General features: G+C 46.3%; 11 protein-coding genes across 11 annotated transcripts; 5 read left to right on the top strand and 6 right to left on the bottom strand.

Moving 5' to 3' along the window:
* Nucleotides 1-4: 4 nt before the first annotated feature.
* Nucleotides 5-6,093, top strand: APC1 (anaphase promoting complex subunit 1; the record flags this gene model as incomplete). The annotated part of the gene is made up of 2 exons (XM_024855796.1): nt 5-1,287; nt 1,449-6,093. The coding sequence occupies 2 exons, from the start codon at nt 5-7 to the stop codon at nt 6,091-6,093; spliced, it is 5,928 nt and encodes a 1,975-aa protein (XP_024715395.1).
* A 422-nt stretch (nt 6,094-6,515) lies between these two features.
* PSD1 (phosphatidylserine decarboxylase 1) lies at nt 6,516-8,318 on the top strand (the record flags this gene model as incomplete). Its single annotated transcript, XM_024855795.1, has 1 exon — nt 6,516-8,318. The coding sequence occupies one exon, from the start codon at nt 6,516-6,518 to the stop codon at nt 8,316-8,318; it is 1,803 nt and encodes a 600-aa protein (XP_024715394.1).
* A 640-nt stretch (nt 8,319-8,958) lies between these two features.
* MOB2 (Mob2p) lies at nt 8,959-9,804 on the top strand (the record flags this gene model as incomplete). Its single annotated transcript, XM_024855794.1, has 1 exon — nt 8,959-9,804. One exon carries the CDS (start codon nt 8,959-8,961, stop codon nt 9,802-9,804), a length of 846 nt encoding a protein of 281 aa, XP_024715393.1.
* A 69-nt stretch (nt 9,805-9,873) lies between these two features.
* On the bottom strand, nt 9,874-14,862 carry RPO41 (DNA-directed RNA polymerase; the record flags this gene model as incomplete). Its single annotated transcript, XM_024855793.1, has 2 exons — nt 9,874-13,564; nt 14,189-14,862. 2 exons carry the CDS (start codon nt 14,860-14,862, stop codon nt 9,874-9,876), a joined length of 4,365 nt encoding a protein of 1,454 aa, XP_024715392.1.
* A 285-nt stretch (nt 14,863-15,147) lies between these two features.
* C7M61_000340 (t-SNARE syntaxin) lies at nt 15,148-16,128 on the bottom strand (the record flags this gene model as incomplete). Its single annotated transcript, XM_024855792.1, has 1 exon — nt 15,148-16,128. The coding sequence occupies one exon, from the start codon at nt 16,126-16,128 to the stop codon at nt 15,148-15,150; it is 981 nt and encodes a 326-aa protein (XP_024715391.1).
* A 1,473-nt stretch (nt 16,129-17,601) lies between these two features.
* Nucleotides 17,602-19,000, top strand: TUB2 (beta-1 tubulin; the record flags this gene model as incomplete). Its single annotated transcript, XM_024855791.1, has 2 exons — nt 17,602-17,613; nt 17,660-19,000. The coding sequence occupies 2 exons, from the start codon at nt 17,602-17,604 to the stop codon at nt 18,998-19,000; spliced, it is 1,353 nt and encodes a 450-aa protein (XP_024715390.1).
* A 332-nt stretch (nt 19,001-19,332) lies between these two features.
* On the bottom strand, nt 19,333-19,698 carry C7M61_000338 (uncharacterized protein; the record flags this gene model as incomplete). The annotated part of the gene is made up of 1 exon (XM_024855790.1): nt 19,333-19,698. The coding sequence occupies one exon, from the start codon at nt 19,696-19,698 to the stop codon at nt 19,333-19,335; it is 366 nt and encodes a 121-aa protein (XP_024715389.1).
* A 96-nt stretch (nt 19,699-19,794) lies between these two features.
* Nucleotides 19,795-22,809, bottom strand: RIC1 (Ric1p; the record flags this gene model as incomplete). Its single annotated transcript, XM_024855789.1, has 1 exon — nt 19,795-22,809. One exon carries the CDS (start codon nt 22,807-22,809, stop codon nt 19,795-19,797), a length of 3,015 nt encoding a protein of 1,004 aa, XP_024715388.1.
* Nucleotides 22,810-23,318: 509 nt separating this feature from the next.
* On the bottom strand, nt 23,319-23,955 carry RPS16A (40S ribosomal protein uS9; the record flags this gene model as incomplete). The annotated part of the gene is made up of 2 exons (XM_024855788.1): nt 23,319-23,726; nt 23,935-23,955. 2 exons carry the CDS (start codon nt 23,953-23,955, stop codon nt 23,319-23,321), a joined length of 429 nt encoding a protein of 142 aa, XP_024715387.1.
* Nucleotides 23,956-24,266: 311 nt separating this feature from the next.
* On the top strand, nt 24,267-24,863 carry RPL13 (60S ribosomal protein eL13; the record flags this gene model as incomplete). Its single annotated transcript, XM_024855787.1, has 1 exon — nt 24,267-24,863. The coding sequence occupies one exon, from the start codon at nt 24,267-24,269 to the stop codon at nt 24,861-24,863; it is 597 nt and encodes a 198-aa protein (XP_024715386.1).
* Nucleotides 24,864-25,897: 1,034 nt separating this feature from the next.
* Nucleotides 25,898-26,221, bottom strand: RPP1A (ribosomal protein P1; the record flags this gene model as incomplete). The annotated part of the gene is made up of 1 exon (XM_024855786.1): nt 25,898-26,221. The coding sequence occupies one exon, from the start codon at nt 26,219-26,221 to the stop codon at nt 25,898-25,900; it is 324 nt and encodes a 107-aa protein (XP_024715385.1).
* Between the last annotated feature and the right edge of the window lie 1,765 nt (nt 26,222-27,986).

The raw sequence follows: 27,986 nt of genomic DNA, 5'->3' as shown, positions 1-27,986 counted from the left end.
AGCAATGATTAGAACTGTTGGATCCCTTCGTGTCGGCACGTTGCGTCTTGGCGCCAGCCTTATGTCTAAGGCTCGCCCTGCCTTCAGAACCTACGCTGCCTTTGACCGTTCCAAGCCTCACGTCAACATCGGTACCATCGGCCACGTTGACCACGGTAAGACCACTTTGACCGCCGCTATCACCAAGGTTTTGGCTTCCAAGGGTGGTGCCAGTTTCTTGGATTACGGTTCCATTGACAGAGCCCCTGAGGAGAGAGCCAGAGGTATCACTATTTCCACTGCCCACGTTGAGTACCAGACTGATAAGAGACACTACGCCCACGTCGACTGTCCTGGTCACGCTGATTACATTAAGAACATGATTACCGGTGCCGCCCAGATGGACGGTGCCATCATTGTTGTTGCTGCTTCCGATGGTCAGATGCCTCAGACCAGAGAGCACCTTTTGTTGGCCAGACAGGTTGGTGTTCAGAACTTGGTCGTTTTCGTTAACAAGGTTGACACCATTGACGACCCTGAGATGTTGGAATTGGTTGAGATGGAAATGAGAGACTTGTTGACCACCTACGGTTTCGATGGTGATGAGACTCCTGTTGTCATGGGTTCTGCTTTGTGCGCCTTGGAGGAGAGACAGCCAGAGATCGGTGAGCAAGCCATCATGAAGTTGTTGGATGCCGTTGACGAGTACATTCCAACCCCACAGCGTGACTTGGAGCAGCCTTTCTTGATGCCTGTTGAGGATGTCTTCTCTATCTCCGGTAGAGGTACTGTCGTCACCGGTAGAGTTGAGAGAGGTTCCTTGAAGAAGGGTGAGGAAATTGAGATTGTTGGTGACTTTGACAAGACCTTCAAGGCTACTGTTACTGGTATTGAGATGTTCAAGAAGGAGTTGGACGCTGCTATGGCTGGTGACAACGCTGGTATCTTGTTGAGAGGTGTCAAGAGAGATGAGATTACCCGTGGTGACGTTTTGGCTAAGCCAGGTACCGTCACTCCTCACACCAAGATCTTGGCCTCCTTGTATGTTTTGACCAAGGAAGAGGGTGGTCGTCACAACCCATTTGCTGAGAACTACAGACCTCAGTTGTTCCTTAGAACCACCAACGTCACTGGTACCATGAAGTTCCCAGATGGCGAGGAGGACCGCTCCCGTATGGTCAACCCAGGTGACAACGTTGAGATGGTCATCGAGTTGGGCAGAAAGGCTCCAATTGAGTTGAACCAGCGTTTCAACCTCAGAGAGGGTGGTAAGACCATTGCCACTGGTTTGGTGACAAGAATTATCGAGTAAGTGTCGCCAGTAGTTCTTGGTTTGTAAATAGTGAACGGTTGAATAAAGTTATTCAAGTATCAACATTTCTTGTGTAGTGCGCATCTTCTCCACAACATATCTCGATCCATCGTACATACCGAAGATTATAATACGCCAAAATCGCGGTCCAACATAGCCATATGCTCCTGCCAGCTCTAGACGTGGAGCTGTATGTTGGCTTCAGACCCTATGAATTGACAAAAGACCGCGTTGAACTCTATTCGAATCAGCGACGCCTTTTGATCTCGAAGAAGCAGGTAACAGTGATCCATGGCATTGTGCTTTCAAAAAAGCTTGTATACGAAGAAGATGTCGTAGCTGCTGCCTACACAACGTTTCGAGCAAATCGCCAGAAGTCAGAGTCGACAAGTTCGTTAGATGATGTGGAAGCTTTAGCAGTTTGTCTATCCAAGGCGGCATATATCTATTACCCTGGAGGACAATACTACGTGGTGAGTTTCCCCTTCACATTGAAAAGAGCTTTTCCATTTGAGTCTGGGCTTATACTAGAAAGAGAGCAGGATTCGCTTTCGAAATTGCCCACATCCAGTCAGTACCATGGGTACCGCTTCTTCACGCTTGTGGACCCAATTGGCGACTTCCGTGTGGTCACAACATCATCGACATCTGTTGTGACTTCCCAAGAGAATTTGGTTTACTTTCCCAAACTAGGTATCAATAAAACGAGGTCCCTATGTGCTACTTTCAGCCCAAGAAACAATACTGTCACGATATATCACATCAAGGCTTCGACGAGACACGCTGTGGTGGGAGGTTCTAGCATGAGGAAGCGCAAAAATCACTCTCTCTCTACGCCCAACCCTTCCAAGAAGTTGGAGGACGACATCTTGCATGAATTTAATCACCCTTTCTCGGGTTCCACATCTCAGAACATGGAAAAGAAGCGCACGAGCACTCTTCTATCTGGCGTTTCTTCAATTGGTCGTATGGGCTCGGAATCGGGATTCTCTGAAAGCGGGAAAGTTACCAACAATGTGGAGTTTTCTGGTCTTCGAAAGGATATGATTCTCACGAAAGCTGACTCAATCACTGTATCGGCCAAAAAAGATTACATTACAACCACGGGTCTCTACTATCAGGATGAGGAGGCTATTGTCATCTCCAACAAAGTGTCCAAAGAGACTCAAGTTCTCATATACAAGCTGCAAAGTGGCTACATTTCCCAGCATGAGTCTTCAGTCACCCTTAATTGTCTTCATGCTATCCCTCTAGAGCATAGCAGGTTTCCAGGATGGCTTCTTGTCCTCAAAGATGAGCTGTCACTTCAATTGGTTCACCCCTTCTTGGACATTACTGCTCCTGTTGTTGACCTTTCGTCCAATTACCCAGCGATGTCTCGAATAAGTAGCTCGTACGACAACATCGTTGTTCTTGTTGCAAATAACGAAGAGACACATACTGTGAGATTGGTTCTCGAGCCGTCGAATCAATTTGTGTCCACCTGTCTCAAAATATGGAGATATCTTTCTGGTTCAAAAATTAACGAGCACGTCTGGGTGTTCTGGCGCTCAGCTTTGACGCTTGATGATCAACTGGATGAATGGAACGCTTACGTGATCATGATCCTCTCGTTGGTCTACCCCTTCGATAGTGGAGAGATTGAGGTCAGTAGCAATCCAATTACGGACCTTCTTCCTTTGGCAAAGAAGCATCATGAATACTTCGATTTTGGTTACTCGTTGCAGGAGCTTTTGTCCTACATTGTGGTTGCTCTCCACTTAATCTATGAAGAATTGAAGCTTGACACACTTGCGAAGCAAAATCTTGAAAAGTTGGGATTACTTCTTACGCAACTCACAACGTGGATGGGATGGCTGGACCAGTGGACAACATTTTATATGGTGGATTCCAGTATGATTGATAGGACTACGAAGCTTCTACTGACGGTTCTTCTCTACAATCCTCCAAACCTATTTGAGAGCCTAGCGTCAGTATTCGACAGCAAGCGTTCTCGGTATCCTAAGTTCTCGCAGTTGGTAGAAGAGGGTGACAGCATTAATATGACCATGACTCCAAGAACACACATAGTTCTCCACATTTTTGAGCTAATGGTCTCTCAACCAGCTAGAGCGGTTATAAAAGCCTTATCTGGTTTTGGTATCACATCAAATGACTTGGAATCTTACCCTCTCGGAATAAGCATACCTATTAAAGAGTGCCTTCTTCAATGTCAGCAAGACCCTGACCTTTCCTGGGGTAGTGATATTCTCAGACTTATTGGTAGAAGTGATTTGACGGTGACATTGGAAGACCAAGACGAACTCATTCACAGCAACGGTAACGGCCCATTGAGTCTCAAAAACCTCAAATCCAATGAAACCAAGAGTTCGGAGGCTATTGTATCCGAGATTTTGGAACCTTCGAAAAGGAAGGTAGACCATTTTCAGTCCGAATCGGAAAGGTCGCAGGTCACGGATTTGATTTTCGACCAGGACAGAAGGTTTTATGAGATTCTCAACCTCCTCAATCAGACTAAGGTGCAGAGTACAACTTTGGTTGTGGATGAGAATCAAAACGAATACGATTCAACGCTTCTTAAAAGAGAAGTTGCATCATTGGTTGCTCTTCGTACATTGACACTTCCGCTAGGCAGAGCAGCCCTCAACTACGAGGAGTGTAAGCCAATGTTTACCGAAAAGTTTCCAATTCCTGATCTTAACTTGAGTACGATAATAGCCCCTTCAATGTCCACCATTGTGCTCAATAAGGATCTGATATTTCATAAACTCTATGATTGGGGCTCGTTTCATAATGGTGCTTCGTCAGGTCTCAGTATCAGCCGGAAGTGTGAGGGCATTACCGGAAGTTGGGCGTTTTACAACAAGCCGTCCGAAAACTTTGCGCAACACGCTGGATTTCTACTTGGGCTTGGATTAAATGGCCATTTAAAAAAGTTGGAGGAATGGCACATCTACAACTATCTTGGTCCGAAGCATCCGCTCACCAGTATAGGTCTCTTAATTGGTATGGCTGCAAGTTTGAAGGGGTCAATGGATAACAAACTCACAAAAGTCTTGTCGGTGCATGCTGTGGCTCTCTTACCTCAGGGCGCCAATGACTTGAATGTTCCCATCACCGTTCAATCTGCTGGTTTGATTGGTATCGGTCTTTTATACCTCGAGACACAACATAGAAGAATGAGTGATATCTTGTTGTCGCAAGTGAGCGGAGCAGTGTCTCATATCGAGCATGATGAGGAGTTCGAAGGGTACATGCTTGCGGCAGGATTGGCTTTGGGTTTCATCAACTTGGGCAAAGGTGACACCTTGAGAGGTATCAACGATACACACGTCGTGGACAAGCTTCTTTCGCTCTCCACATCGATGAGGGACTCTCAGTCGGAGCTTGAGCTGGATAAATCTGGATCCGCTGCTATCATGGCATTGGCTTTCATGTACTTGCGGACGGAGAATCAGGTCATAGCCAGGAAGCTTCAAGTTCCGGATTCAGAGCACCTTCTTGATTACGTGCGGCCAGACTTGCTTCTCTTGAGATCAGTTGCAAAGAATGTGATTTTATGGGACCAGATAAGGGCTACCACGCAATGGGTCGACTCACAAGTCCCCGAGGTCTTAAGAGTAAGGCACAACTTCAACAACATAGAAAGCCTAGACAGCGACCAGGTAGGCTACTTCAATGTTTTGGCAGGTGCCTGCTTAGCTATGACTTTGAAATACGCTTCATCCCAAAACTTGAGTGCGAGGACAACCCTACTTGGGTACCTCGACAAGTTCATGGTCATCACAGAATCTACAGCGGTAAATTACGACGAGCAAGTTGCTCTCAACTGTGCCAGTCAGATCCAAAATGTTCTTGCGCTTGCAGTAGCTGTGGTGATGGCTGGAAGCGGAGATCTAGAGGTGTTTCGTCGGTTGAGAGTGCTTCATGGTCGGATCAGCAAGACGCATCAATACGGGAACCATATGGCGGTAAATATGGCCCTTGGGTTTTTGTTCATGGGAGGCGGCCAATACGCTTTTGCGGACTCTAACTTTGCCGTGGCGACTTTGTTCACAGCGCTTTACCCCATCTTCCCTGCCGAATCGAACGAGTTTGAGGTACATCTCCAGGCGTTGCGCCATTTCTGGGCATTATCTGTGGAGCCTAAGTGTCTCATTATCCGAGATGTTGCGGACGGACGGCCGGTCAAACTTCCAGTTACTATCGTCATGAAGGATGGATCTAAACGAGAGAGTACAGCTCCCCAGCTTCTTCCACGCATTGAGCAGATTGCGTCGATCGAGGTTAAAGCGCCGGAATACTTCAATGTGAAGATGGACTTTCTGGTGTCTTCGGAGTACATGGACCAATTTCGAGAGTCACTCACGCTTTTCGTCTACAAGAAGTGCAATTACGAGCTTCTCAAGACCACCGTCACCACTCTCCTCAAGAACGAAAGTAAGGCTTTGCAGATAGCAAATAAAGAGGTGGCCGTGAACAAGGAACTTGCGAGTCTCCTTGACGTCCAGCTTCTAAGCCCACTCACCCAGTTTGAGAAACAAATCTACCTTTACGAAAGCGGGGTGGAGCACCTGAGCGACCCGAACAAATCGGGACTTAGCATGTTCAACATGATCGCCAACAAAATCGACCTTCATCTCATGGCCACCCAGCCACGGGATGTTCAAGATCTCCTCAGTCTAAAGCTACTTTTCGCCTACACCGATCATGTGCTAGACGACGACATGCATTTTGTCAGTCTACAGTTCGTCGAGCAGCTTAAGCAGGAGCTCTGGGCCGTCCTGGCTGCGGACGCATAACGTCAAAAATAATAATTAGACTTGCAGCTTCAACACCGTGCTAGTCTCGAGCCGTCATCGTATCCCTATCACCCTGAATAGTTGTTTTTCTTAATCACCGCCGTTGGCCCATTGTTTGCAGTGAGGTCTTTCTGGGCTGCTGTTCCTGGCCGATAAAAAATGCGACCGATTACGCTTCTGGGAAGCTGATGGGCGCGAACAAGGCTGGAGCCTTGGCTCCTCGGAGGATCGCATTCCTGGAAAATCGCACTGCGGAGGTATGGGAGACATACAAAAGGTCCCGCGTCTAAGTTGTCTTAATTTTGAGGACTGTTTTTGTGAAGTGATACCAAAATAAAAAAGCTACCTGTTTCCACACCACACCCAACCACACCACAACATATCACTTGCTTTGAATTCTCTTCGCCATGGTATATCGCCCCATGTTCAATGCTGAAAAACTTGTGGCTAGAAGAAAAATGTACCCACACTCTCCCTTCATTAACGGCCCCCAGTCTATGAACATCGCTCAACCGTTGTCCAGGGCTTCAACAATCGCAGAGCTCAGAATCCAGAGACTGTTTCATGACAAATCCTTTCGTTCGGGCTCTCGCTTCCCAAGGATCCCTGGCATGCCAAGTATCCCTGGTATCCCTCGTCCTAAGAGAACTGTGTTCTACTACTCCACCTGGACAAGAAGCGGCAAACGCTTCGTGCCCAACTTGCACCTCTCTCGCCGTCATTTTACCTCGGCTCCCCTGAAAATCAGACACAAGACGAGTAATCTTAAGAGTGGTATTCAGAGACGCTTTTTCTCGACCGAGGCTCGCAAGAAGAGACGGGAGAAGAGACGCTTTGTGCGCTGGTGGACCTTGACGTCTTTGGTCATTGTTTTGGGCGGTGTCGCTGCCAAGGTCAGATATGAACGCTACCTCGACGAGGACTACGATGAGAACTACAGTCCGTTCGGAGATCACACTGTCAAGCCCACCTCTTGGTCATTGTACGCGTACTCAACGTTACCTTTGAAAACAATGTCTCGTTTGTGGGGCCAGTTTAACTCCATCAACTTGCCTGTTTGGATGAGAAGTCCATCCTACACTCTCTATTCTCGCCTTTTCGGTGTGAACATGGATGAGATGGATGAGCCTGACTTGACGACATACAGCAACTTGTCAGAGTTTTTCTATCGTCGTTTGAGGCCTGGTGTGCGGCCCTTGGCAGACACTGACTTGGTGTCTCCATCTGACGGTAAGGTGCTCAAGTTTGGTGTCATCGAGGATGGTGAGATTGAGCAGGTCAAAGGCATGACCTACTCTATTGACGCCTTGCTTGGCTTGTCTACGACTCGTCTTGCGGCTCCAACCCACTCTCTTGAATTTGACCACAAAGAAGAGCACGAGGCTCTCATCAAACGTGATGAGGAGTTCGCTCGCTTAAACGGAATTTCTTACTCTGTGGATGACCTCATTGGGGGAGAAAGCGAGAAGACTCACCACATTAACGAATTGGAGTACAAGGATGAAGGTGACCAGACTGCCAGTGACCGCAAGCCAACCATTGGCAAGGATATCTCTGTGGCTCAAAACTTGACGCCAACCCCACTTGAGAAAGTCAGCCAGAGCTCTCACAGAAATCTTTACTTTGCGGTTATTTACTTAGCCCCAGGTGACTACCATCGCTATCACTCTCCTACTAACTGGGTTACTACTTTGAGACGTCATTTCATTGGTGAGCTCTTTTCCGTTGCGCCATTCTTTCAGAAAACCTTGCCCGGCTTATTCGTGCTTAACGAGAGAGTCGCTCTTTTGGGCTACTGGAAGTACGGCTTCTTCTCGATGATTCCAGTCGGTGCTACAAACGTTGGTAGTATTGTCGTGAACTTTGACAAAGACTTGAAAACTAACGACGTGTACGAACACGAGGTCTACCTGAGAAGCTCAAGAGAAGCTTCCCCTAGCGAGACCACTGCGTTACTCGAGGATGGGAAGAGCATCTCGCTGGGCTCCACGGATAACTCAGTGAACAAACCAAAGAAGTTGAAGAAAAACACCGTCTATGAGGCTACCTACACGAAAGCGTCCAAGCTTCTTGGTGGGTTCCCCTTGAAGAAGGGTGAAGAGGTGGGTGGTTTCAAGTTGGGATCCACCGTTGTGTTGGTGTTTGAAGCACCATGTAACTTCCATTTCGATCTTGAGGTTGGTCAAAAAATCAAGATGGGTGAATCTCTCGGTAGATTCAAGTAGCATACTCTTATATCGGCATTATAGATAACATTGGAATGGAAGTGTAGAAACCTGGGTCTGTTGCACCGATAAACAGTATAAGAGCCAAGATTGCTGTAAATTTGAGGCATTATTGGGTAGCACTTCTCAGCAGTTCTGGAGAATGCTGAACAGAGGTAATGGACCCATCTGCTTTAGTCGGCAACAACAAAAGAGAAGCTGGATGGTACAGCTACGTTTCATGATCTAGTTTCGATAAATGTGTACTTTCTGGATTTTTAATGACTTCACGAATTTATAGCTTTGCTGTAGATACCTTTCATGCTCCAGAAAACCACTCACAATTGTGTATTTCGCAACCAAAACCGCACCTATTCTACAAACGGTAAGCACTTCAAGTTCGCTAATAAAATCAAAATCACCTCAAATGCTCTGAAACTAACAGAAACGAATCTTCAAACAATAAACGAATCACTCTAACCTACAGTAAGCAAAAAAATCAGTTTCATTATCGTTGTTGACCACAGCGGCCAGGAGGGACAGATCGCGAAGCGCACATTTTCTACCATCGAGCTGTTTCTCTGCAGTGCTAAGCGTGTTTGGATCTACTCGCTTGATCCACCTTGAGCACACTTTTTTCCTAAACAACTACCCCACCACTATGTCTTTCCTCAACACCATAAGAGGCTTTGGGCGCTCGTCTAAGAAGACTAAGAAGGATTACGAAGCGCCAGGGATCCTTGCGCCTCATGGAAATGGAAACGTCTCGCCCATGAGAAGATCACAACTGCCGTCCAAAATGTCTCCGTCAAAACGTGGATCGCAGATTCAATTTGCCCCTTCGTCACCGACAAGGATTTCAAGAATGGCTCGCTCTCGTCTGCCGCAAAGACAGACCTATAGCACATCAGAAACGGAGGAGCCCCCTTTATTCTTGTGTGAGCCGTTCGTCAAGACAGCCTTGGTGAAAGGTTCGTTTAAGACCATCGTACAGCTACCTAAATACGTGGACTACGGGGAGTGGCTTTCTCTCAACATTTTTGAGCTTTTCAATCATTTAAACCAATTTTACGGCATCATATCAGACTACATAACGCCCGAACTGAATCCGACAATGAATGCTGGGCCAAACACAAATTACTTGTGGATAGACACTTCTGGACAGCCCGTGAACTTGCCTGCTGATCAGTATATTGAATATGTCTTGACATGGATATCAAACAAGATCAACGATCAATCAGTATTTCCCACGAAAGACGGCGGAGCCTTCCCCCCCAACTTCATTAAAGACTGCAAAAACATTGTCAGACAAATGTTCCGAATCTTTGCACACATATACCACAATCACTTTGAAAAGTTAGTACATCTATCGCTAGAGGCGCATTGGAACTCCTTTTTCGCTCACTTTATAAGTTTCGGCAAGGAATTCAACTTGATAGACAAGAAGGAGCTAGTGCCTTTGTTACCATTGATCGAGAATTTTGAGAAACAGGGGAAAATCATCTAAACTTAGGGACGATGCTTCATATATTTACAGGTTTGGAGCATCTATATACATGCGAAAATGTAAGGACAATCAGGAGAAGAAGTATTGCGAGTCTCTCACAACCTTCACGTCAAGATCGCCCTTAGCTGGAACCTCGGGGAATTTGAGCGGCGCAAGGAACTGGAAGGAGTATTGCGGCGATGTAGTAAGGCCAGCATTATGCAAATCGTAACCCTCAGTGACACTGACAGTGGTTTCGAGATTTTTGCCCTGTTCGACCTCTTCAGGGTTTTCAGAGTTGAGCAACTCTTGCCTTTTCTTTTCGAGATAAAGCTCGTCGGCGATAGTGAGTGCCCTACCAAGTTTTTGAACAATCTTTCTTCTCACATCCTTCACTTTGATAGCAACATCATGTTCGTGAGGAACAGTCATGACTTGTAAGAAGCCCTTGTAACGTCTCTCGAATTCGTCCTTCAACTTTTGAATCGAGTCCTCTTGATGGATCTCCACAAACTGGTCTCTAATATGCTTGTTCATCAAATCAACGTCACGAGCATGAGTCCAGTAAGAATCGTGAACAGCAGCGAAAGAAAGGCCGTCAGTACCACATGCTTTAGCAGTCATCAACATATGAGTGGCGTCCAACGAATGAACGTAATTGGGAGGGAATGCTGCTTGCTGCTTTCTAGCATCAACTTGAGAAACTGCAAATGGATCCGAAATGATGATGTCTTGCAAAGTCGTCTTCACCAATCTTGACTTATCAGTTCTATAAGGCTGGACACATGGCAAACCAAGAGGGGTCGTCCAAATGACGGAAGACATATGATGAGGCTTGTTGGCATCCTTGGGGTCCGCTTCAAAGTCAACTCTAACAGATTTGGAAATACGCTTAGCAGCTTCTCCCAACCAGTCTTGAATCAAGTGTGCACGTTCGAACAATTCTCTCATCGATGCAAAAACCTGGGTAGTCAAGTAACGAGAGTACTTGGAAAGATCACTCAAGGTGACGTCGTTGTCAAACATGTGAGTGATCTGCTTTTCAATCTGAGCAACGGCACCAACATAGGTGACACCGTAAACATTTGTCATGACAGTTTGCTTGACAACCTTTCTAGCAATTCTGCCCTTGAAAAAAATGGCACGTTCGTCACCTGCTTCGGCATCAGCTTCTAAACGTTTTTCAACCAAACCGGCAACGTGAGCGTAAACATCCTGTGGTCTGTCTGCTGGAACCAAGTTGACCTGCTGAGCACCTCCAATGTCACCACCCAATGCTGCATAATGTTGCAAACCGTTACAAGTACCGTCTTGATGAACGGGCATGTAAGAAACGAACTTGGTTGGATCCTCAAGTTTGTGAGCCTCGTACAATTCGAAACAGACTCCCAAAACCTGCCATGGTTTCTCACCTTTTGTCCACCATTCCTCATTAGCAATAGGATCTTTCGCTGCTTCGAAAATTTTATCCATGTTCTCCTCGGCAAACTTCACACGCTCGTCAAGAGGGGCTTTATCTTTACCGTAGAGGTTTGCAAGGTGGATCTTCAACCATCTAAGACCACGCTCTCCAACTTCCTGACCCTCCCAGAACAAGAAGAGTGATCTTGTCACATCACCACCCAAATGGTTAAAGTGAGGTGAAATTGGGTAAGCTCTGCCTCTAAAATCAACACTGTGTGGGAAGAACATCTTTTCACCGACGAAACCTCTTGCAATCTCTAACTTGTAGTTAAGGTCGCACCTCTGAGATCTTAGACCCGCCAGTTCACTCATGATGCTCTTTACTTTGTTGATGTATTCTGTTCTCACAGAAGGCTCTGCGTTTGGTGGAGGAGGTTCGGTAAACTTGGGGTCCTCAACAACGGGAGGAATGTCCAAGAATTTCTTTCCAGTATTCCAATAATGAGAGATCACGTCAAGAACCTTGGAGTTCACCGTCCATGCGGTTTCACCCAAGATATTCAATCCCTTGTAGACTTCATCCAAATCATGGGCATCGGATGCAGCCTTGACGTATGCAATGTTCTCTGCAGAGTCCTTGATTCTCACTAAGTTGGTAGAGTTGTACAAGTATCCACCGCTATTGTGAGCAGTCCATGGTCTTGGTGGGGACAACATCGGAAGATACGATGGCTGCACAGAGTTTTGGAAAGTTTTTCCGCCAAGTTGCTTAATAAGATTCTTGTGCAATTTGATGACGCCAACTTTCATACCCTGACTAACCTGGTATGTATGGTGGAAGGCGTGCTGAAGGCCCTTGACAGGTTTACCTGTGGCAGGATCAGTGCCGCTGACTTGGACTTTGGCGACCTGCAAAAGAGGCATTGCCAACACAGAGCCAAGTTTAGCGTACAAGGTCGTAGTCCACTCCGCATCAAAGGAAGATGAGTCGATATTTCTTCTCTTAAGGAGTTTCTTCAATTGGTTGGAGCTAAGACCCTTCTTCTGAGCGAACTTCTTGTCGGTCTTCATGAGATGCTGGCACTTGTACTCGAGCTCGACAGCACGACCAACAGCCAAGATCGCTCTAGCTGTACGCATGCCATCGGCAATACCACCTGTGTTGTTGAGCTTGAGCAACTCAAAAATGACAATAAGACAAAGAGTCTTTGGAGAAAGAAGGACAAAGTATGGGGCGTAAAACGCTCTGTCAACCATTTCTTGATCGTTCTTGTCCAGGGTGGGAATATTGCCGTTGAGTACGTTCTGGCATAGCTTGTGCTCCTCTTCAATATAAGGTAGCATGTCCGAGTACCACTTGTAAAGTTGCACGTTAAGGTTCTTGTTCATGGAGATCTCTCCTCTCTGATTGAGGGTATTGAACTCATGGTCCCACTTGGCACGAGCGCCCTCGAGTCCCTTCACCTCCAAGTCTCTCTGACGTTTCTCGTTATAAGCGTCTAAAATGCGATTGAACTTCTCCTTAGCCTCTGGGTTCTTGAGCTGCTTGTAGAATTCGTGACAATTTATCTTGGAACCGGAGACGTTGTGAAGCACATGCGAGCCCAAAGTGCTATCGAGGTCCTTGAAGAACTGCTCAAGGTCGATGCCGTCAGATTCAAGACCGAGAAGAGAATGTCTTACGACCTTGATACCGAAAGAGTTAACAGGGCGTAACTCGACTGCACCATCTTTCTTCAAAGAAGGAGCATCAACATTATCCTTTGCAAAGTATTCAGGGACTTCTTCCACGACATCTTCCTCTGTGATATCTCCGGGATTTCTCACCTCGTTGAATACGGGGACTAAATCATCAGGTACCTGCAGCTGTTTGAGTGTGGGGTCTTGAAAAATTCTTGTGAGCCCGTCCACCGTGATGACATCCACGTTGTTGAGCATGTTGCGGAACAAAGAACGGTTCTTCTTGGCCTTGTTGAGCCATTTGTCGAAATGCTCTGGCGAGCTCAAACTCTTCCCCAAAAGCACTGCGTAAGTTCTCTCATTAGGCTGAATAGAAAACCTTTTGAGAGCCTTCTGGAGATAAGCTTCCACATCTTCAATAGATGTAGACTCTTCAGCGGCGTACACTTCCAAGTATTTGTTCAAAGGGTTCACGATGTTTTCTGGCTGCTCAAGTAAGACGAAGAGCGTTTCTAGAATGTTGTCAGCTCTCTCAAAACTCTTGGATGCTAAGAGCGCATCGAGTAAGGAATGAAGATGAACCACGTCTTTAACGAAAGGAGATCTTGACACTGGGTCATGACTGGAGGTCCATGCCACCTGCTTCTTGTCTTCTTCTTTCACCTTACTGTACATGCCAGGCCCAACATGGTCGAAACTGGGCGCTTCTATGGAGAGTGAAGGCTTTTTTCCCTTTTTGCCTCGTTTTTTGAGATCATCGACCAACGAGAAGAAATACCGCTCATCAACTGAGGCCGGTTTAGTTGCAGCCGATCCGGCTTTGCGTATGCTATGTCTTAGAAGACCTCGACTTAGAATGCTGGAGCCTCTAAGCATCATATAATTATGGAAAGAGGGAAGTACTGGGACTTGTCGTAACCTCAATAAAGCTATAAATGTTATAGACGGAAGATGGTTTCGGGTCGGATGAGGTTTCCAGTTTTCTCATCGCAGGCATCCTGTGCAAACTGGAGTGTTCCATCGCAGGCCTTTCGCCACACCTGTACACCACGCCATTGGCCAAAGTGGAAAGATGGCAATATTAGACTAGTGGCGGGGGAAATTTCAATCTAGATAGAAACTTGTGGGTCCTCAAGTTATGTCGATGGTGATCGCCTCATGTGGCGCAGAGGCCACACTCGCAGCATGCGCTTTCGCAGCGATTTGCAGCCATACCGGTCTTGCTCACCGCTTGCGCTGGCACACTCGCCTCCACATCAAGCACTATCGGAAGGACCTGTCAAAATTAAACATGAGTAGTGATTAGATGCACCGGGAAAACTACAAGCCCATCTCGGCTTGCAATGCCTTCAATGCCTCTTCGTCCTCGTCCTCCTCCTCGGGCTTGTTCTTGTTCACGGTAGGGAAGTTGGGGAGTTCCGGCTCCTCGGCCGCAGGAGCCTTCTGTGCTGGAGTCTTGGTTGGAGTATTCTTTTGCTTGCTTTCCTGCTCCTCTTCTTGCAAAGCTGCCAACTCCTCGTCCAATTCGTCTTCGTCCACGTATTCCCCTCCCACAGGACGTGAGATGGCCTCGGATATCTCATCCGCCAATTCAACCTGTTCCCGGATATCATCCATGGTGTTCTCAACCTTGTCAACATCGTACTCGCCGTGTATTTGCTTCATGGCCAGGGCGCCCTGCTTCATGGCCTTCATGGTCTCCAAGTTCAAGTTGGCGCCCTCAATGGCAGTCAACTGAGTTTCTAACGAGTCAATCTGGTTTTCTATCTTCATCAAATTTGTTTCATAGCCCTTCTTGCGCTTCAATGCATTTTTGGCAAGAGCCTTGTTGGTGGCAATATGCTTCCGGGCAAGCTTGTCCTGGTCCTCAATCTGGGATTCTAGATGACTGCGTTTCTTGTTGAGCATCTGAATATGCTCTCTCAACTCGACGATTGCCTTCTTCGGCAACTCCTTTTTCTGCTGCTTGTTGCCGCCGAAGATGTAGTTCCACATGATGTCTAGGTCTTAATGTGTGCTGTTGGTTTGTCTCAGGATGACAAGCAGGTGAGAGATAAGCCTGAGTGTGGGTTCCCTGTGCAGCACACGACCCAATAGAGGTACCACCAGCCGCCGCTTGATCACAGTGTATCGGCAAATAAAATTTCTACAAACGATCTGCTTTCTTCTATCACATTACTAGATACATCTGGCTGGAAAGGGCTGCCCGGGTATTGGTGTCTTGTTCGCACCGTTGCGCCCCTCCCGCCAGCACTGAGATCATCATACATAGGCCACCAACTAGCTCACCATGACCCACAAAAAGAAGAAGAAGAGCAAAACTCCAAAGATCTTCAAGAACAACCATCTGTTGTTCGATATATGCGCATAATACTTGAGCAATTCCCTCTGGGCGCCTGATATATTCATATCAATGTCCTCAACGTTTTGATCGATTCTTTGGATAGTTTCTCCCTGCTCGGTAACCATAGTAGCCAACTGTTGGAACAAGTTGCCCACTTCGTTGATAGTGGCTTCGATTGTCTCCACAGCACTGTTTCTCTGCTGTAGGTATTCATTGCTTTGCTCTTCCATTAGGAGAAGCTGCCTGGTCTGGTCAGGAATTGAGAGGAGCTCATTACCGCCGTTTTGTGATGCTTCCTCTTCCGCCCCGACGGTAAGTAAGTATGGGTTTTCGCCCAAATTATGCAATGAGTTGTTGGCACCTGTTCCCCTGCCAGAATCGCCACCGTCGCTTAGCGGCGTCAGAGAGTTCTGTCGTCTATTAGTTGCCGCACTGAGGAAGTTCTCTGTTCTGGTCTTGTTCATAAGCTCGTTCTTCTGTCTAAGCTCCAACACATTCTTGAATTCACCACTGACATTCTTCATCTTCGAATTAAGTAAGTTCAACACATTCTTGGAATACTGTGTGACTTGAGAGTCCATCTGAATTGACAGCTCTCCCTTGGCGAACCTCTGAAGGTTCTGAATGCTTTGTTCGATCTTGAATATATCCTGCTTGATCACATACGTCAACTCGCCTATCTCCACTGGCCTGTCGTCAAACAAAGGTTTCTTTTTGGCCAAGAGTGCAAGCTTCAGTAATAGCTCTGTTGTGTGTGCGATGTCTTTAGCTATGATTGAAGCCTGTTGAGAGAATCTTGATTTCTTAGCTGGTTGATTATCCTGCCGCTGAGGGCCTTGCTGTCTTCTGTTTATCTTGTCGTAGGACGACACACATTGCTGGAACTCGAAAGTTCGGTTCTGTATCGCCAGCGACATCTTGCTTTGTGTGGGATATTAAAGAAGCCGTAGATTGAGATTGTATAATGAGATAGTCGAATGCTGGTCTTTTCGATTGTGCTGGTGTGCGGATGTTTTAGTACCACCCACCAGCATTTGCAGCCAGTTCACTAAACCTTACCTAAGGGCCAAGTTGCAGAAAATCTTTATTTCTACTTGTTGACAATTTTGTCGGACTCATTTTGTATACTCATGGTGAATTACCAGGATGTACACCTGGCTTCAACTATGGGCCATGGATTTAGCGACATGAAGATTAGTATGGCTAGGTGAGGCAATAGCCGATGATTCTGGATTACTGAACTCAGTGACAAATCTTCTTCATTCTTTAAATGCCCAAGAAGTAAATATGGACAAATTGGCGAAGTCAGGCCTAAGTTAGAACGCCGAGTAAAGGATGCGAGATTAAATGAACATAGTAATCTATGCTAACGAGGTAGATTTGATAAACAGACGGTATTTTCAGAAACTAAAAAAGCTTTTGTTATGACTTCATATACAACAGCTAGATAAGTAGTCGTGTGTGTAGTTTTTAGGTAGCTTTCACATTAATTACAACTAGTTATTCCTAAGTTTACATGACTGAGGCAGTAAGAATTGCTAAAAAAGTCTTCAATATAAAAAAAAAACTAGTTTTACAAGAACGGTTAGCTTTCCAACTACAACATGATCCTTGTGGTCTGTTATAAGGAAAGAAGCTCTCTTTTTGCAACTACTTGAGCTAGTTTGTTACACTTTTACACCCGTGCACCAAAACGTCAAAATGGCACAGTTCCGCAAACCAAGGCCCAGGCCCATAGAGGCTCAGCACCAAAAGGGTATAGCAGCACCGATTCACACGAAATTACATATAGATTCGAAAGTAGATGGTAGAGAGTGAATTTCAAGAACTGCTTCACAAACTTGGGTGGATTTATCGCTTACTGTAATCTGCTTGACTGTAATCTGCTTGACCAAAGACGGAGAAAGCGACGAATCGCTGTAATCAAACCCAATCAAATTAAGACGCTTATAAGAATGATCTTAGAGATCACTACATTGAGCTTTTAAACCTCTCTTGTTCCCCTTCATCAGTACTCATTTATACTCGTCCGTGAACTACTTGCTTTTTTGATCAATGGCTGCGAATTACACGAGAATGCCTAAAACAGCCTTGAAACAAGTCCATGCAAAATACATGCACAGACCTGACAACAATAAAAATCATACCACTGTAATCGCAAGATCAAGAAGACCATAACCATACTCTTTAAAGACTAATTTCCTTAATTCGTAGATCCATACTGATACAGCCTAGCACACGCGCGACCGAAAAGGGAAAAATACAAACAAAAGAGGGCCGCTCGCACAATAACAGAAAAAAATACTGATACTACATAGTCGTGCAGCACACACCTTGATCCCTCACGAGTATCAACAAAAACATTTCTTAAAACTACACCGCCAGAGAACATGAGAGAGATCGTATGTACCCCATTTGCACGTGTATTTTACTCTTTACTAACCTCAGATCCACTTGTCCACCGGTCAGTGTGGTAACCAGATTGGCGCCGCTTTCTGGGAGACTATCTGTGGTGAACACGGTTTAGACAACAATGGTAATTACCATGGCGACGACGGAATCCAGAAGGCCAAGTTGGACGTCTACTTCAATGAAGCATCCTCGGGTAAGTACGTGCCCCGTGCCGTTCTCGTTGACTTGGAGCCAGGCACCATTGACGCCGTGAAGCTGTCCCGTATTGGTAACTTGTTCCGTCCCGACAACTACATCTTTGGCCAGTCCTCTGCCGGCAATGTTTGGGCCAAGGGTCACTACACCGAAGGTGCTGAATTGGTCGACTCCGTCATGGATGTCGTAAGAAGAGAGGCCGAGGGTTGTGACTCCTTGCAGGGTTTCCAGATCACCCACTCCTTGGGTGGTGGTACCGGTTCTGGTATGGGTACCTTGTTGATCTCCAGAATCAGAGAAGAGTTCCCCGACAGAATGATGGCTACCTTTTCCGTTATGCCTTCCCCTAAGGTCTCAGACACCGTGATTGAGCCTTACAATGCTACCTTGTCCGTCCACCAATTGGTTGAGAATTCCGATGAGACCTTCTGTATTGATAACGAGGCCTTATACAACATTTGCCAGAAGACCTTGCGCTTGCCCCAGCCATCTTACGATCAGTTGAACAACTTGGTGTCGTCTGTCATGTCTGGTGTCACAACCTCCTTGCGTTACCCAGGTCAGTTGAACTCCGACTTGAGAAAGTTGGCTGTCAACTTGGTTCCATTCCCCAGATTGCACTTCTTTATGGTGGGTTACGCTCCCTTGACTTCCATGGGCTCCCAGTCATTCAGATCCTTATCTGTGCCTGAGTTGACTCAGCAAATGTTCGATGCAAAGAACATGATGGCTGCTTCCGACCCAAGAAACGGTCGTTACTTGACTGTTGCCGCTTTCTTCAGAGGTAATGTCTCCATGAAGGAAGTTGACGACGAGATGTACAAGGTTCAGACGAGGAACGCTGACTATTTCGTCGAGTGGATCCCTAACAACGTGCAGACTGCTGTTTGCTCTGTTCCTCCTAAGGACTTGGATATGGCTGCTACCTTCATCGGTAACTCCACCTCTATCCAAGAATTGTTCAAGAGAGTCGGTGACCAGTTTAGCGCTATGTTCAGAAGAAAGGCTTTCTTGCACTGGTACACTTCCGAGGGTATGGATGAGATGGAATTCACTGAGGCTGAGTCTAACATGAATGATTTGGTTAGCGAGTATCAGCAGTACCAGGAGGCAAGTGTGGAGGAAGAAGAGGATGTGGATTACGGCGCCGAGGAGGCTCCTTTGGTTGACAACATGGACTAAGTATTGGGCACTCCGTCTCAATACTCTGTTCATGTATAGAATTATACCCTAGGTACACGGCAGTGTACTTCTGTGTTGCTCAAGGCTGCTCATTTACCCGGTTGTTGTTCGACTAAGGGTCGCTTCCCGAGCGGCTTTATGTCCCACACTTTCTCTTTATTTCGTATCATTTAATTTTAGTCGAGTCTTTTACGCCTTAATATATGGAAAAATCTACTCTTGCGTTCATTAAACGTGAATTGTATTGTATGTAAAGTTTTATCTGATCTGACACTATCATCTGCAGCAGCTTGCTACTGAGAAGACACCACCATTATAATGCACAAAAAGGTTTAGTTTCCTCTCAAGAAGTTTCTGACGAAATCGTTCTTGTCAACGTTGTTGTAGCTCTCTTGGTCCTCGAAGTATCTCATGACATGACACTGCTGCTTCCAAAAGTTGATCAATTCCTGGAACTCCATCTGGCCCTTCATGTAAAGAACGTTGGTAACATCCAAGTCGTTAACAAATCTCTGTCTCTCAAACTCCTGTCTTATCTTGGTCTTGACGTTGGACACTGGCATATCCAACTCGTACAAGTTGGAGAACTCCCTGGAGTTTCTGATGTATCTTCTGTACAAGTGAATGACCCTCTTTCTCATGTCAGGGTGGGTGAGGGAACGACGTGTCGTCTCAGCGAATTCCGTGGCAAGGGTCATGGTGCCTCGTGTGTAAGATGTCTATATCAAATCTGTAGGACAAATTGAAAGTTTTTGGTTGGTTAAAATGCGGGTGTGTGTGCGCGCACCATAACATCAATCATGAATCTGGTTGCGAATTTCTTTGAGGAGCTCTCCGGAGGGCTCCAAGAGCTTAACAAATCTGCAAAGCTCAAAACAATGATCCCAGCTGTTTGACTCCTGTAAAAGACTGATAATTTGTAAAATAATTTCTCTGTCTTTTGCATCAAGGATTGCCTGCTCATCTTCGGGTATATCACCCGCTTCATATTCTTTCTTGAAGTTTAAGTAGACAATGAGGTAGTTATAGCAGAGCTCAACATCCTGAGACTTCATCAACCTATTCATAAAATTGAGCGGTGTCTCATCCAAGAGGTGGAAAAATTTGTGCCAATAGCGTACCTCTATTTTTCTCAAAAGATTCACAAAAATGCTATCAGCTCTCGAAGTACTCTTCACAAGATTCACGACCTTTTCAAGATCATTGGTTTCGTCATCGATGAAATCAAAGAGGAGCAACTCCAAGCAATAGTCAAGATTAGGAATGCTTTGGTACCGCTGCACAATCGATTGGACATCTATGTTGCTTTCAAATAGATCGTGTTGAATGAAACGGTTCAGAATCAACTGCCTGCTGGGTCTGTGTTTAACAAGTACATGTTCGTTTTTCAAGATGGTCTGGTATTCGAAGCCTGTGACTTCAACAGCCCCTGTTATCTCCTGAGTAGTCAAAGGTTGCATTGAAGAGAGCCTTACTTTGATAGGCTTGAGTGGTCGCTCGACGTCAACACCAGGATGTGATGCCACATTCTCGAAGTGATACACTCGTTCAACTAATTCTTCAGCTTTGTAGACAATGACATCTTCACTGGTAACGACAGTAAGGTGTGGAGTACTTTTGGACCCACCGAAATTGATATGGCTCATATGCATTGTCTCGACTGCTTCACGTATCTTAACCAACTCATACATGTTCGTTGTTTGTACTGAGCCACTATTCGAATTTTCATTGTCCGCAGGATATTGATTCTTCAATAAAAAGAGATCACCTGTCGTAAGCAAAAAGAAAAAGTGTCTCTGATGAATCATGGCCATCTTTGTAATCAATGGAATTGCGAGCTTATGTTGAATGCTGGACAAATGGATCGACCTGCGAATCCCGATACCTGGCTTGTTCTCCTCACCGTGTTCGAATTTTTTAAGCTCCATGATCACGATTTTCAGATCTCCAGTTACCAATACTAACAATTTAGTAGCTTCATTTTCCTCATTCTGAATCTCGACGTTGAGGATTCTTGTCTTGAAATGGTGCCTCCATACAACTAAATCTGTGTCAAACTTGAAATGAACACCACCCGCTCCAGCAGTAGAGCCTTTGGTATTCAAAATGACCACTTCATCAGCCATGAGGTCAATGTGACCATGATCGTCTATGTCATCCCTAACAAAACGATTGATCAAAATCAAATATTCGTCAGCCCAGTAGTGGCTGACAATATTCATTGATTCCATGTAGTGGTTAACAAAGTTAAACCAGAGAGCATGGTAAGTCTCCAGCCCATGTTCAATTGGAGTGCTGATCGATATGCGGTCTCCATAAGAGATCGAGATCTGGTTGTACTTATTTTTTCGAATGGATATTTGTCCTGTCGGCTTTCTGAACGAGAGTCTTTTTGATGTCCCATTAATGTGATGCAACCTCGTGATGGCTTTTTGGTAATGTGGGATCATAGGTACTCTGAGAAAAGTGTGGTCATCTCGAAGAACCTTGATGGAGTTTTGATCATAAAGTATCGGCTGACCAAAGCAGTCCTGTTGAGATGTGAGTGGAAGTACGTATACGTCCTTGGCAGACTTGTCAATCACATACAATGCTAAGGCATTAGGCGAGATGATTACTTCGGAAGCATTACAGAAGTCTAAAGCCCGCGTGATTCCAGGACTGTCTGGCTTTGTTGTGGCAATTTCAGATTTTATGGATCTTGAACTGAAAAGCACAGAGCCAAAGCGCGATACAAGCTTCCAGAAACCTGTTTCGCTTTCAACTATAACGAAGAAGGTTCCACAAGGCGACCAATGACATCTTGTCTGAAGTTCTGTTTCGTAGACGGACTTGATGAAAGCCATCGAGTGTTTCTTTCCAAGGAAGGCCAATTTGTATAAATCATAGGATGACTCAGTCTTGAGAAGTAGTAGGTCAAATTGTGGATTGAAGAGAATCTCTTGGACAGGCGATTCAAGTTTTAAGAGTTCGTGCTGCTCAAGGTGAAGCCGATCGTCGTCATCAATTACGAATTCAACGAGCAGTACCTTCCTGGAAGAATCGATAAAGACAAACCGGTTTGTCGTTAGATTGTACAGCACCAACGCACCTGAATCGAACCATGGTTCCTCAGTTAAAGTTAAGACCTCAGATTTAAAGGTCTTCATGTTAAGAACTTGAATCTCGCTGTGGTCGTTGTAGAAAATTAACGTCTGTGAGTTCAGCTTGGCCCAGAAGTGGTGAATGGCAGCATTCATTCTTAGTATTTTGACAAGTGTTATTTTTACCACGGGAATGGAATCGTTACGCTGCTCATCATCATTGGCGGCATTGCTTTGGTGTTCCACATTCTCTAGGTTCACGATATTCAGTCCTCCTTGAAGGATAGATCTTGTAGCAGACTTGAACAATGCAGTCAATGAAAACTTGGACAGCAGAGCAAGCGGTAAAGAATTTTGTAGTAGCCTGTCGTCTTCCTTTTTATCGTGTACTTCGTACAAAGATCTCGAGTAGTTGGCCAAAATATGGTACACCAAGACAAAGTTAGATTCTGTTCGAACGAATAAATTAGCTGTATGGAGCTGATCAAGACGAGAAGTATCCACAGAGACTTGTCTGACCTCCAATTGCACCGCGTTACCGTGGCTTTCAATGCACTCGGGACTTCTATCATGTACAGCGATTGGAATTAAGGATTGGGCATGGTATATGAGGACGGCAGTTTTAGTGGTTACAGCAAGGAGTGGAAGTTGAGGAATTGGCACGAGATCAACATAATCTCTCGGAAGCGGAACATGGAAGGACGGGCTTGATGATACCCAAGCCATTTTGTGCGATATACCAGTAGTTGGTGAGGTGTATTTAGATATCGCGATAACTGCCGAGCCTGGAGATAGCCATGGAAGATAGACACACTTTGAAGGAGATTAATTGCTATGAAGCCCTGGGGCTTTATATTTGGATTTAGGGAAATCTTTTTCAAATTAAATGATGAATTATATTTAATGGAGATACCTGTAGGGGAGATTAGGTTGGGTGCAAATACGACCCGCTATTCAAGCTATGTGGAGGTGAAACAAGTTTAACAGGAATTTCAGAAACAGTTTTTTTGGTCTAGAGGAGAAGCGCATGTCGATTCCACTCACCTACGACAAGTGCAGTGGAGTTGGTCGTAAGTTCATCCAGAAGGATGTCTAGCCAACTAACAAGTGTACAACCATACTGTGCACGATAGTACTATGATATAAAGTCTTTCACAAATCAGCACCACCATCCCTACAATGAGTCTTCTTATTTGTACATTAATATATGACGGAGAGTGAAAGCCAAAAGCACCTTAACGGTAAGACTTCTGGAATCTGGCTCTGGCACCACGACCACCAAACTTCTTTGGCTCCATTCTTCTGGCGTCAGCAACCAACAAGGTCTTGTCGAAAGAAGCGAAGATCTTCTTCAATTCGTTCTTAGAGGCCTCGTCAACGTATTTCTGGTGGTAGGCAACCAAACCCTTGGCAATAGCCTGTCTGATGGCGTAAACCTGGGAAACGTGACCACCGCCGGAAACCTTAACTCTGATGTCGATGTTCTGGAACTTGTCCAAGCCGGCCAAGGTCAATGGCTCGTAGACCTTGAAACGCAAGATCTCTGGCTCAACAAGGGTGATTGGGGAACCGTTAACCTTGATCAAACCCTTACCGGCCTTAACGTGGGCAACGGCAGTAGCGGTCTTCTTCTTACCAAAAGTCTATTGTTAGTATAAGTTTCAGTGGAGTGGCAGCAGTGAATGTGAGGTAGTTGGGAAGTCAAATCTCGTTGACTGGCGATTTTTCAGGACATTGTTCAACTGATCAAAAGTGGATGTTCGGTGGGATGTGGGAATTTGGAAATGTTCAAATTTAAATTGGGATTCTGCCGGGGAGCCGTAGGTGGCCAGTGTGGAGTGGTAAACATACCTGGACAGATGGAGTGGACATCTTGGGTACTTGAAAGAGATTGGGAAGAAAAGTTTGCACGAAAGAGAGGTAGTTTTTTTTACTGATGCGAGGAAATTTTTTTCTGCCTGCAGGCCGTTCGCTCAGAGTTAAGTATGGGTGTACAGGTGCGGACCACATAGTTAAGGTGCCATAGAGGTTGAGGGTGCGGTTTGGCAGTAGCGTTTGGTGCGAATTAGTATGATAAATCGTGACACGTGACAGACTGTGACGGCTTCGCACCCAGCGCCCAGGTAGTACGAAAAAAAAATCTTCTTCTTCTCAGATCTTCCTACCACCACTCATCAAGGAAAATGGCTATCGCTAAGAACCAACCCATCTTGAAGAACCACTTCAGAAAGCACTGGCAGGAGCGCGTCAAGGTGCACTTGGACCAGGCTGGCAAGAAGGTGTCCAGACGCCAGGCCAGAGCTGTCAAGGCCGCCAGAGTGGCTCCTAAGCCAGTGGATCTCTTGAGACCCGTGGTCAGATGCCCAACCATCAAGTACAACAGAAAGGTCAGAGCCGGTAGAGGTTTCACTTTGGCCGAGGTTAAGGCTGCTGGTTTGACCCCTAAATACGCCAGAACCGTTGGTATTGCTGTGGACCACAGAAGACAGAACCGTTCTCAGGAGACCTTCGAGCTCAACGTCGCCAGATTGAACGAATACAAGTCTAAGTTGGTCGTTTTCGACAAGAAGACCAAGGCTGAGGGTGAGCAGGTTTCCGTCCCTGCTGCCTTCCCTATCTCCCAGCCTGCTCCAGAGACCGCCCCAAGAGCCGTCGAGGTGCCAGAGAAGACCGCCTACGAGACCTTGAGAGCTGCTCAGAACCAGAAGAAGTACAAGGGCATCAGAGACAAGAGAACCAAGGAGAAGGAGGAGGCCGAGGCTGACAAGAAGAAGAAATAAGCTATAGGCGGATTTCTCTCCAGGTGTATAAATTAATAGCTACGCGGTTAAGTAAGCTACTGTAGGTCCGTAATGGATATTTTCTATTGAAGACTGTTGATTTACGATGTGGGGTCATCGCCATCGCCATCACTTGGGATGTAGTGCTCAATAGTCTTTTATGAAAGAGTGTTATTTAACAGACTAGATAGACTTTTAGTTGAGTCAATCGACGTGAAGTGAAAGTAACACACGGATCAATTCATTGCACATCGTGATAATGCGGTCTACGGATGGGCCAATTCAGGCATTCCTCCCATGGGCATTGCATTTTGTTCATGCAATTGATGGGAGTGATAGTGAAAACTTTCGTTTACACGGATCTGACATGGAGTTTTACAGAAAAGATCTCGTTAAGTGCCGGCAAAGCTATGTATAACAGGACCTTTGTATCTTCATCAAAAACACTAGTGGTTGCAGATCATCAAGATGAGTAGGACTATAATGCCAAATTATGGAGTCCTTCAAACATCAGTAATTATGGCTTTTGTATGGATGGCAAAATCCAAACAATATAGCTGAGGTCATCTTTGTAGATACTTTATGATGTTGGCATCACTCCCAGTTTTCGCAGCCATTATCCACAACCGATGAAGCATGAGTTAACGTAGACAGTCACTTACAGCAACGTCCAAAATGTGCGTTCGACAATAAGAGTGGACCAGTTAACTACATCCAATCTTGACTCCAAAAGTAGTGTAGTAGTTGATCCCCTCTTTTGGCTCCTTCGTTCTAGTGCAGTTTGATGCTCTTCGGCCTGAGGAGGGGATCTCATCTCTTGGTTTACATGAATACTCAGGCTCATCTCCATGGGATCATGTCATCATTTTATGAAGCACTTAGAAAGTTGAGTAAGTTAACTCACAACCGGACAAACGTCTTAGTTGCACAGACACAGGGTCATCTACAATCACTACACACCACCCACATCGGCGGCACATTCTCATAATATACTTGTATTAATATATTACAGCAGGAGCGTCGAGGCGACAGGCTTAGTCGAACAAACCGAAACCCATGTCGTCGTCAGACTCCTCCTTGGCCTCTTCCTCCTTCTCCTCAGCGGCAGCCTCTTCAGCACCACCAGCAGCGGCAGCAGCGCCACCGGCAGCGGCACCACCAGCAGGAGCAGCCTGGATGTTGAAGAAGAAGTCCTTCAAGTCCTTACCCTCCAAGGCTCTGGCGAAGATCTCGGACCAGATAGGCTCGACCTGGACGTTGGCCTTAGCGGTCAAGGCGCCCAACTTGTCGGCGGAGATCTCGAGACCGGAGTCAGCGAGAATCAAAGCGGCGTAAGACAAAGCAGATTCGGTAGACATTGCGGAACTAGAAGTAATCAGATTAAGCAATAGGCAGACTATTTCTTAGTTTGTGGTGAGTAGGAAAACGGTGAACATTTTTTTTCAGTGGGGGTTCGCGGGCAGGCGCTGGGATCACGTGAGATGGACTAGGGCTTCAACCCTTGGACAAGGCAGAGGGCCACAAGACACACAAATTTCAGCAAAGACGGTGATTTTTGACTAATTGGGCACCTGGTTTCGTGCTTTAGGCGTTCTTCATTCTGTTTTGCTGTTTTGTGTGATTGCAACTAGTGGTCCTGGTGCGCACCAATGGCTGCAAAATGGCAATGGGTCCCAGGGAAGGGACCTCAGTTACCCAGGACACCGATAGGCTGAACCGGTAGACCGTAGACTCATCCATTGCAACATTCACTGAAAAGAGATAGAAAAGATCCCTAATCGAAAAAGCCAAACATGAACCCTCCGTCCATCAGATACGCCGTTGACGAGGATACGCGGTTGCAACTACCAAACAAACAAAGAAATCTAGACCCATCGTCGATCGCCGTTGATTCACGACTGTTCGTGACATGGCACTACAGCTCAAGACATCGCATCACTCTGGCCGATCAACACGATACCCGATCATCGAAGAAGATCTCGAAACACCTCCACGCCAAGTCCGCATGTACTAACCCAAACCACCTATTGTTGCATGCCAGGTGCGACACAAAACTAAGTTTAGCCAGCGCCGACCAAACCTTATTATGGCAAGGCTAGCTGACACCAATGAGGCACAACAGCAAATAAGACAGCCAGCAGAAATTGCCAGAGACACGGGGTGACGGTATTGTCCACGCAGCTGTCAGTGCTGATCACATTGAAAAATAGCTCATTCATCGCTGCAGCGGTAACGGCTCCAATTGGCGTTAAGGTGTGCAAGCGCAAATCGGATTAAGCGAATGTACACGTGGAGATGACTCCGGACATAAACACAAGCAGCAGCTTAGCGAATCTAGAAGCTGGAGGCTGCAAACCGTAAGGTTATGGTTTGAGGCCATGGAGCTGTAAGCGGCTGGCTGCTGCGGGAAGCTGCGAATTGGCTTTCCAGAAGGACCCTGCTGGGGGGGATTCTGGCGCGACGTGAATTGCAGCCACCAAACAAATAAACAGACGGCGAGCACGACAACGACATTTGGAGAGAATTGGGGCCCAAAGAAGGAGATTTTGCTTGCAATGGCCCACCTTTCATCGAGAGAATCGCCTGTTCAGGTAATCAATGGCAGTGGAGTAAGAGCCGGGCCGAACATAAACAATGCGCTGGGTCAGTGGGCCACTACGTCAGGCCTCCACGGTGAGTGCGAGGACCTAGTACACCGGCGGGAATCACAGCGACTTTGCAGCCACCAGCACAAATCCCCATAGACGGTCACCAAGCTGCACGGTGACTGAATTTTGTTTATTTTTATCGCACTGAGCGGCTTCCAATTGCACGGTGGTTTTTGAATAGAGCCGCCGCTCAGTGTCCCCCCCAATGTGGGGAGAGTCACAGGCCTCTTCTAACCAGGCCAGGCAGGGCACGCGATCATTGGCCCTAGACGGCACCATTCCTGCTGCACAGGTCCCCACGACTGTTTCAACGCAACCGGACCGACTCGGCGTGCCTCCCAGTTCCCCGGATCGAGTGCGAGTTTCACAGCAACCAACTCTGTTAAGCCCTGCCAAGGCGCATTGTGAGAATCACCCTGGTGACATTGGCTCCAGCGCCGGTTTCACAATTGCTGCTTCCGAAGCGCCAAGGCTG

This window comes from Candidozyma pseudohaemuli (genome assembly GCF_003013735.1).
Source record: "Candidozyma pseudohaemuli strain B12108 chromosome Unknown scaffold00001, whole genome shotgun sequence".
In the NCBI taxonomy this organism is placed as follows: domain Eukaryota; kingdom Fungi; phylum Ascomycota; class Pichiomycetes; order Serinales; family Metschnikowiaceae; genus Candidozyma; species Candidozyma pseudohaemuli.
Note: the sequence above shows the minus strand (reverse complement) of the source record. Positions and strands in the feature narration are given on the sequence as shown.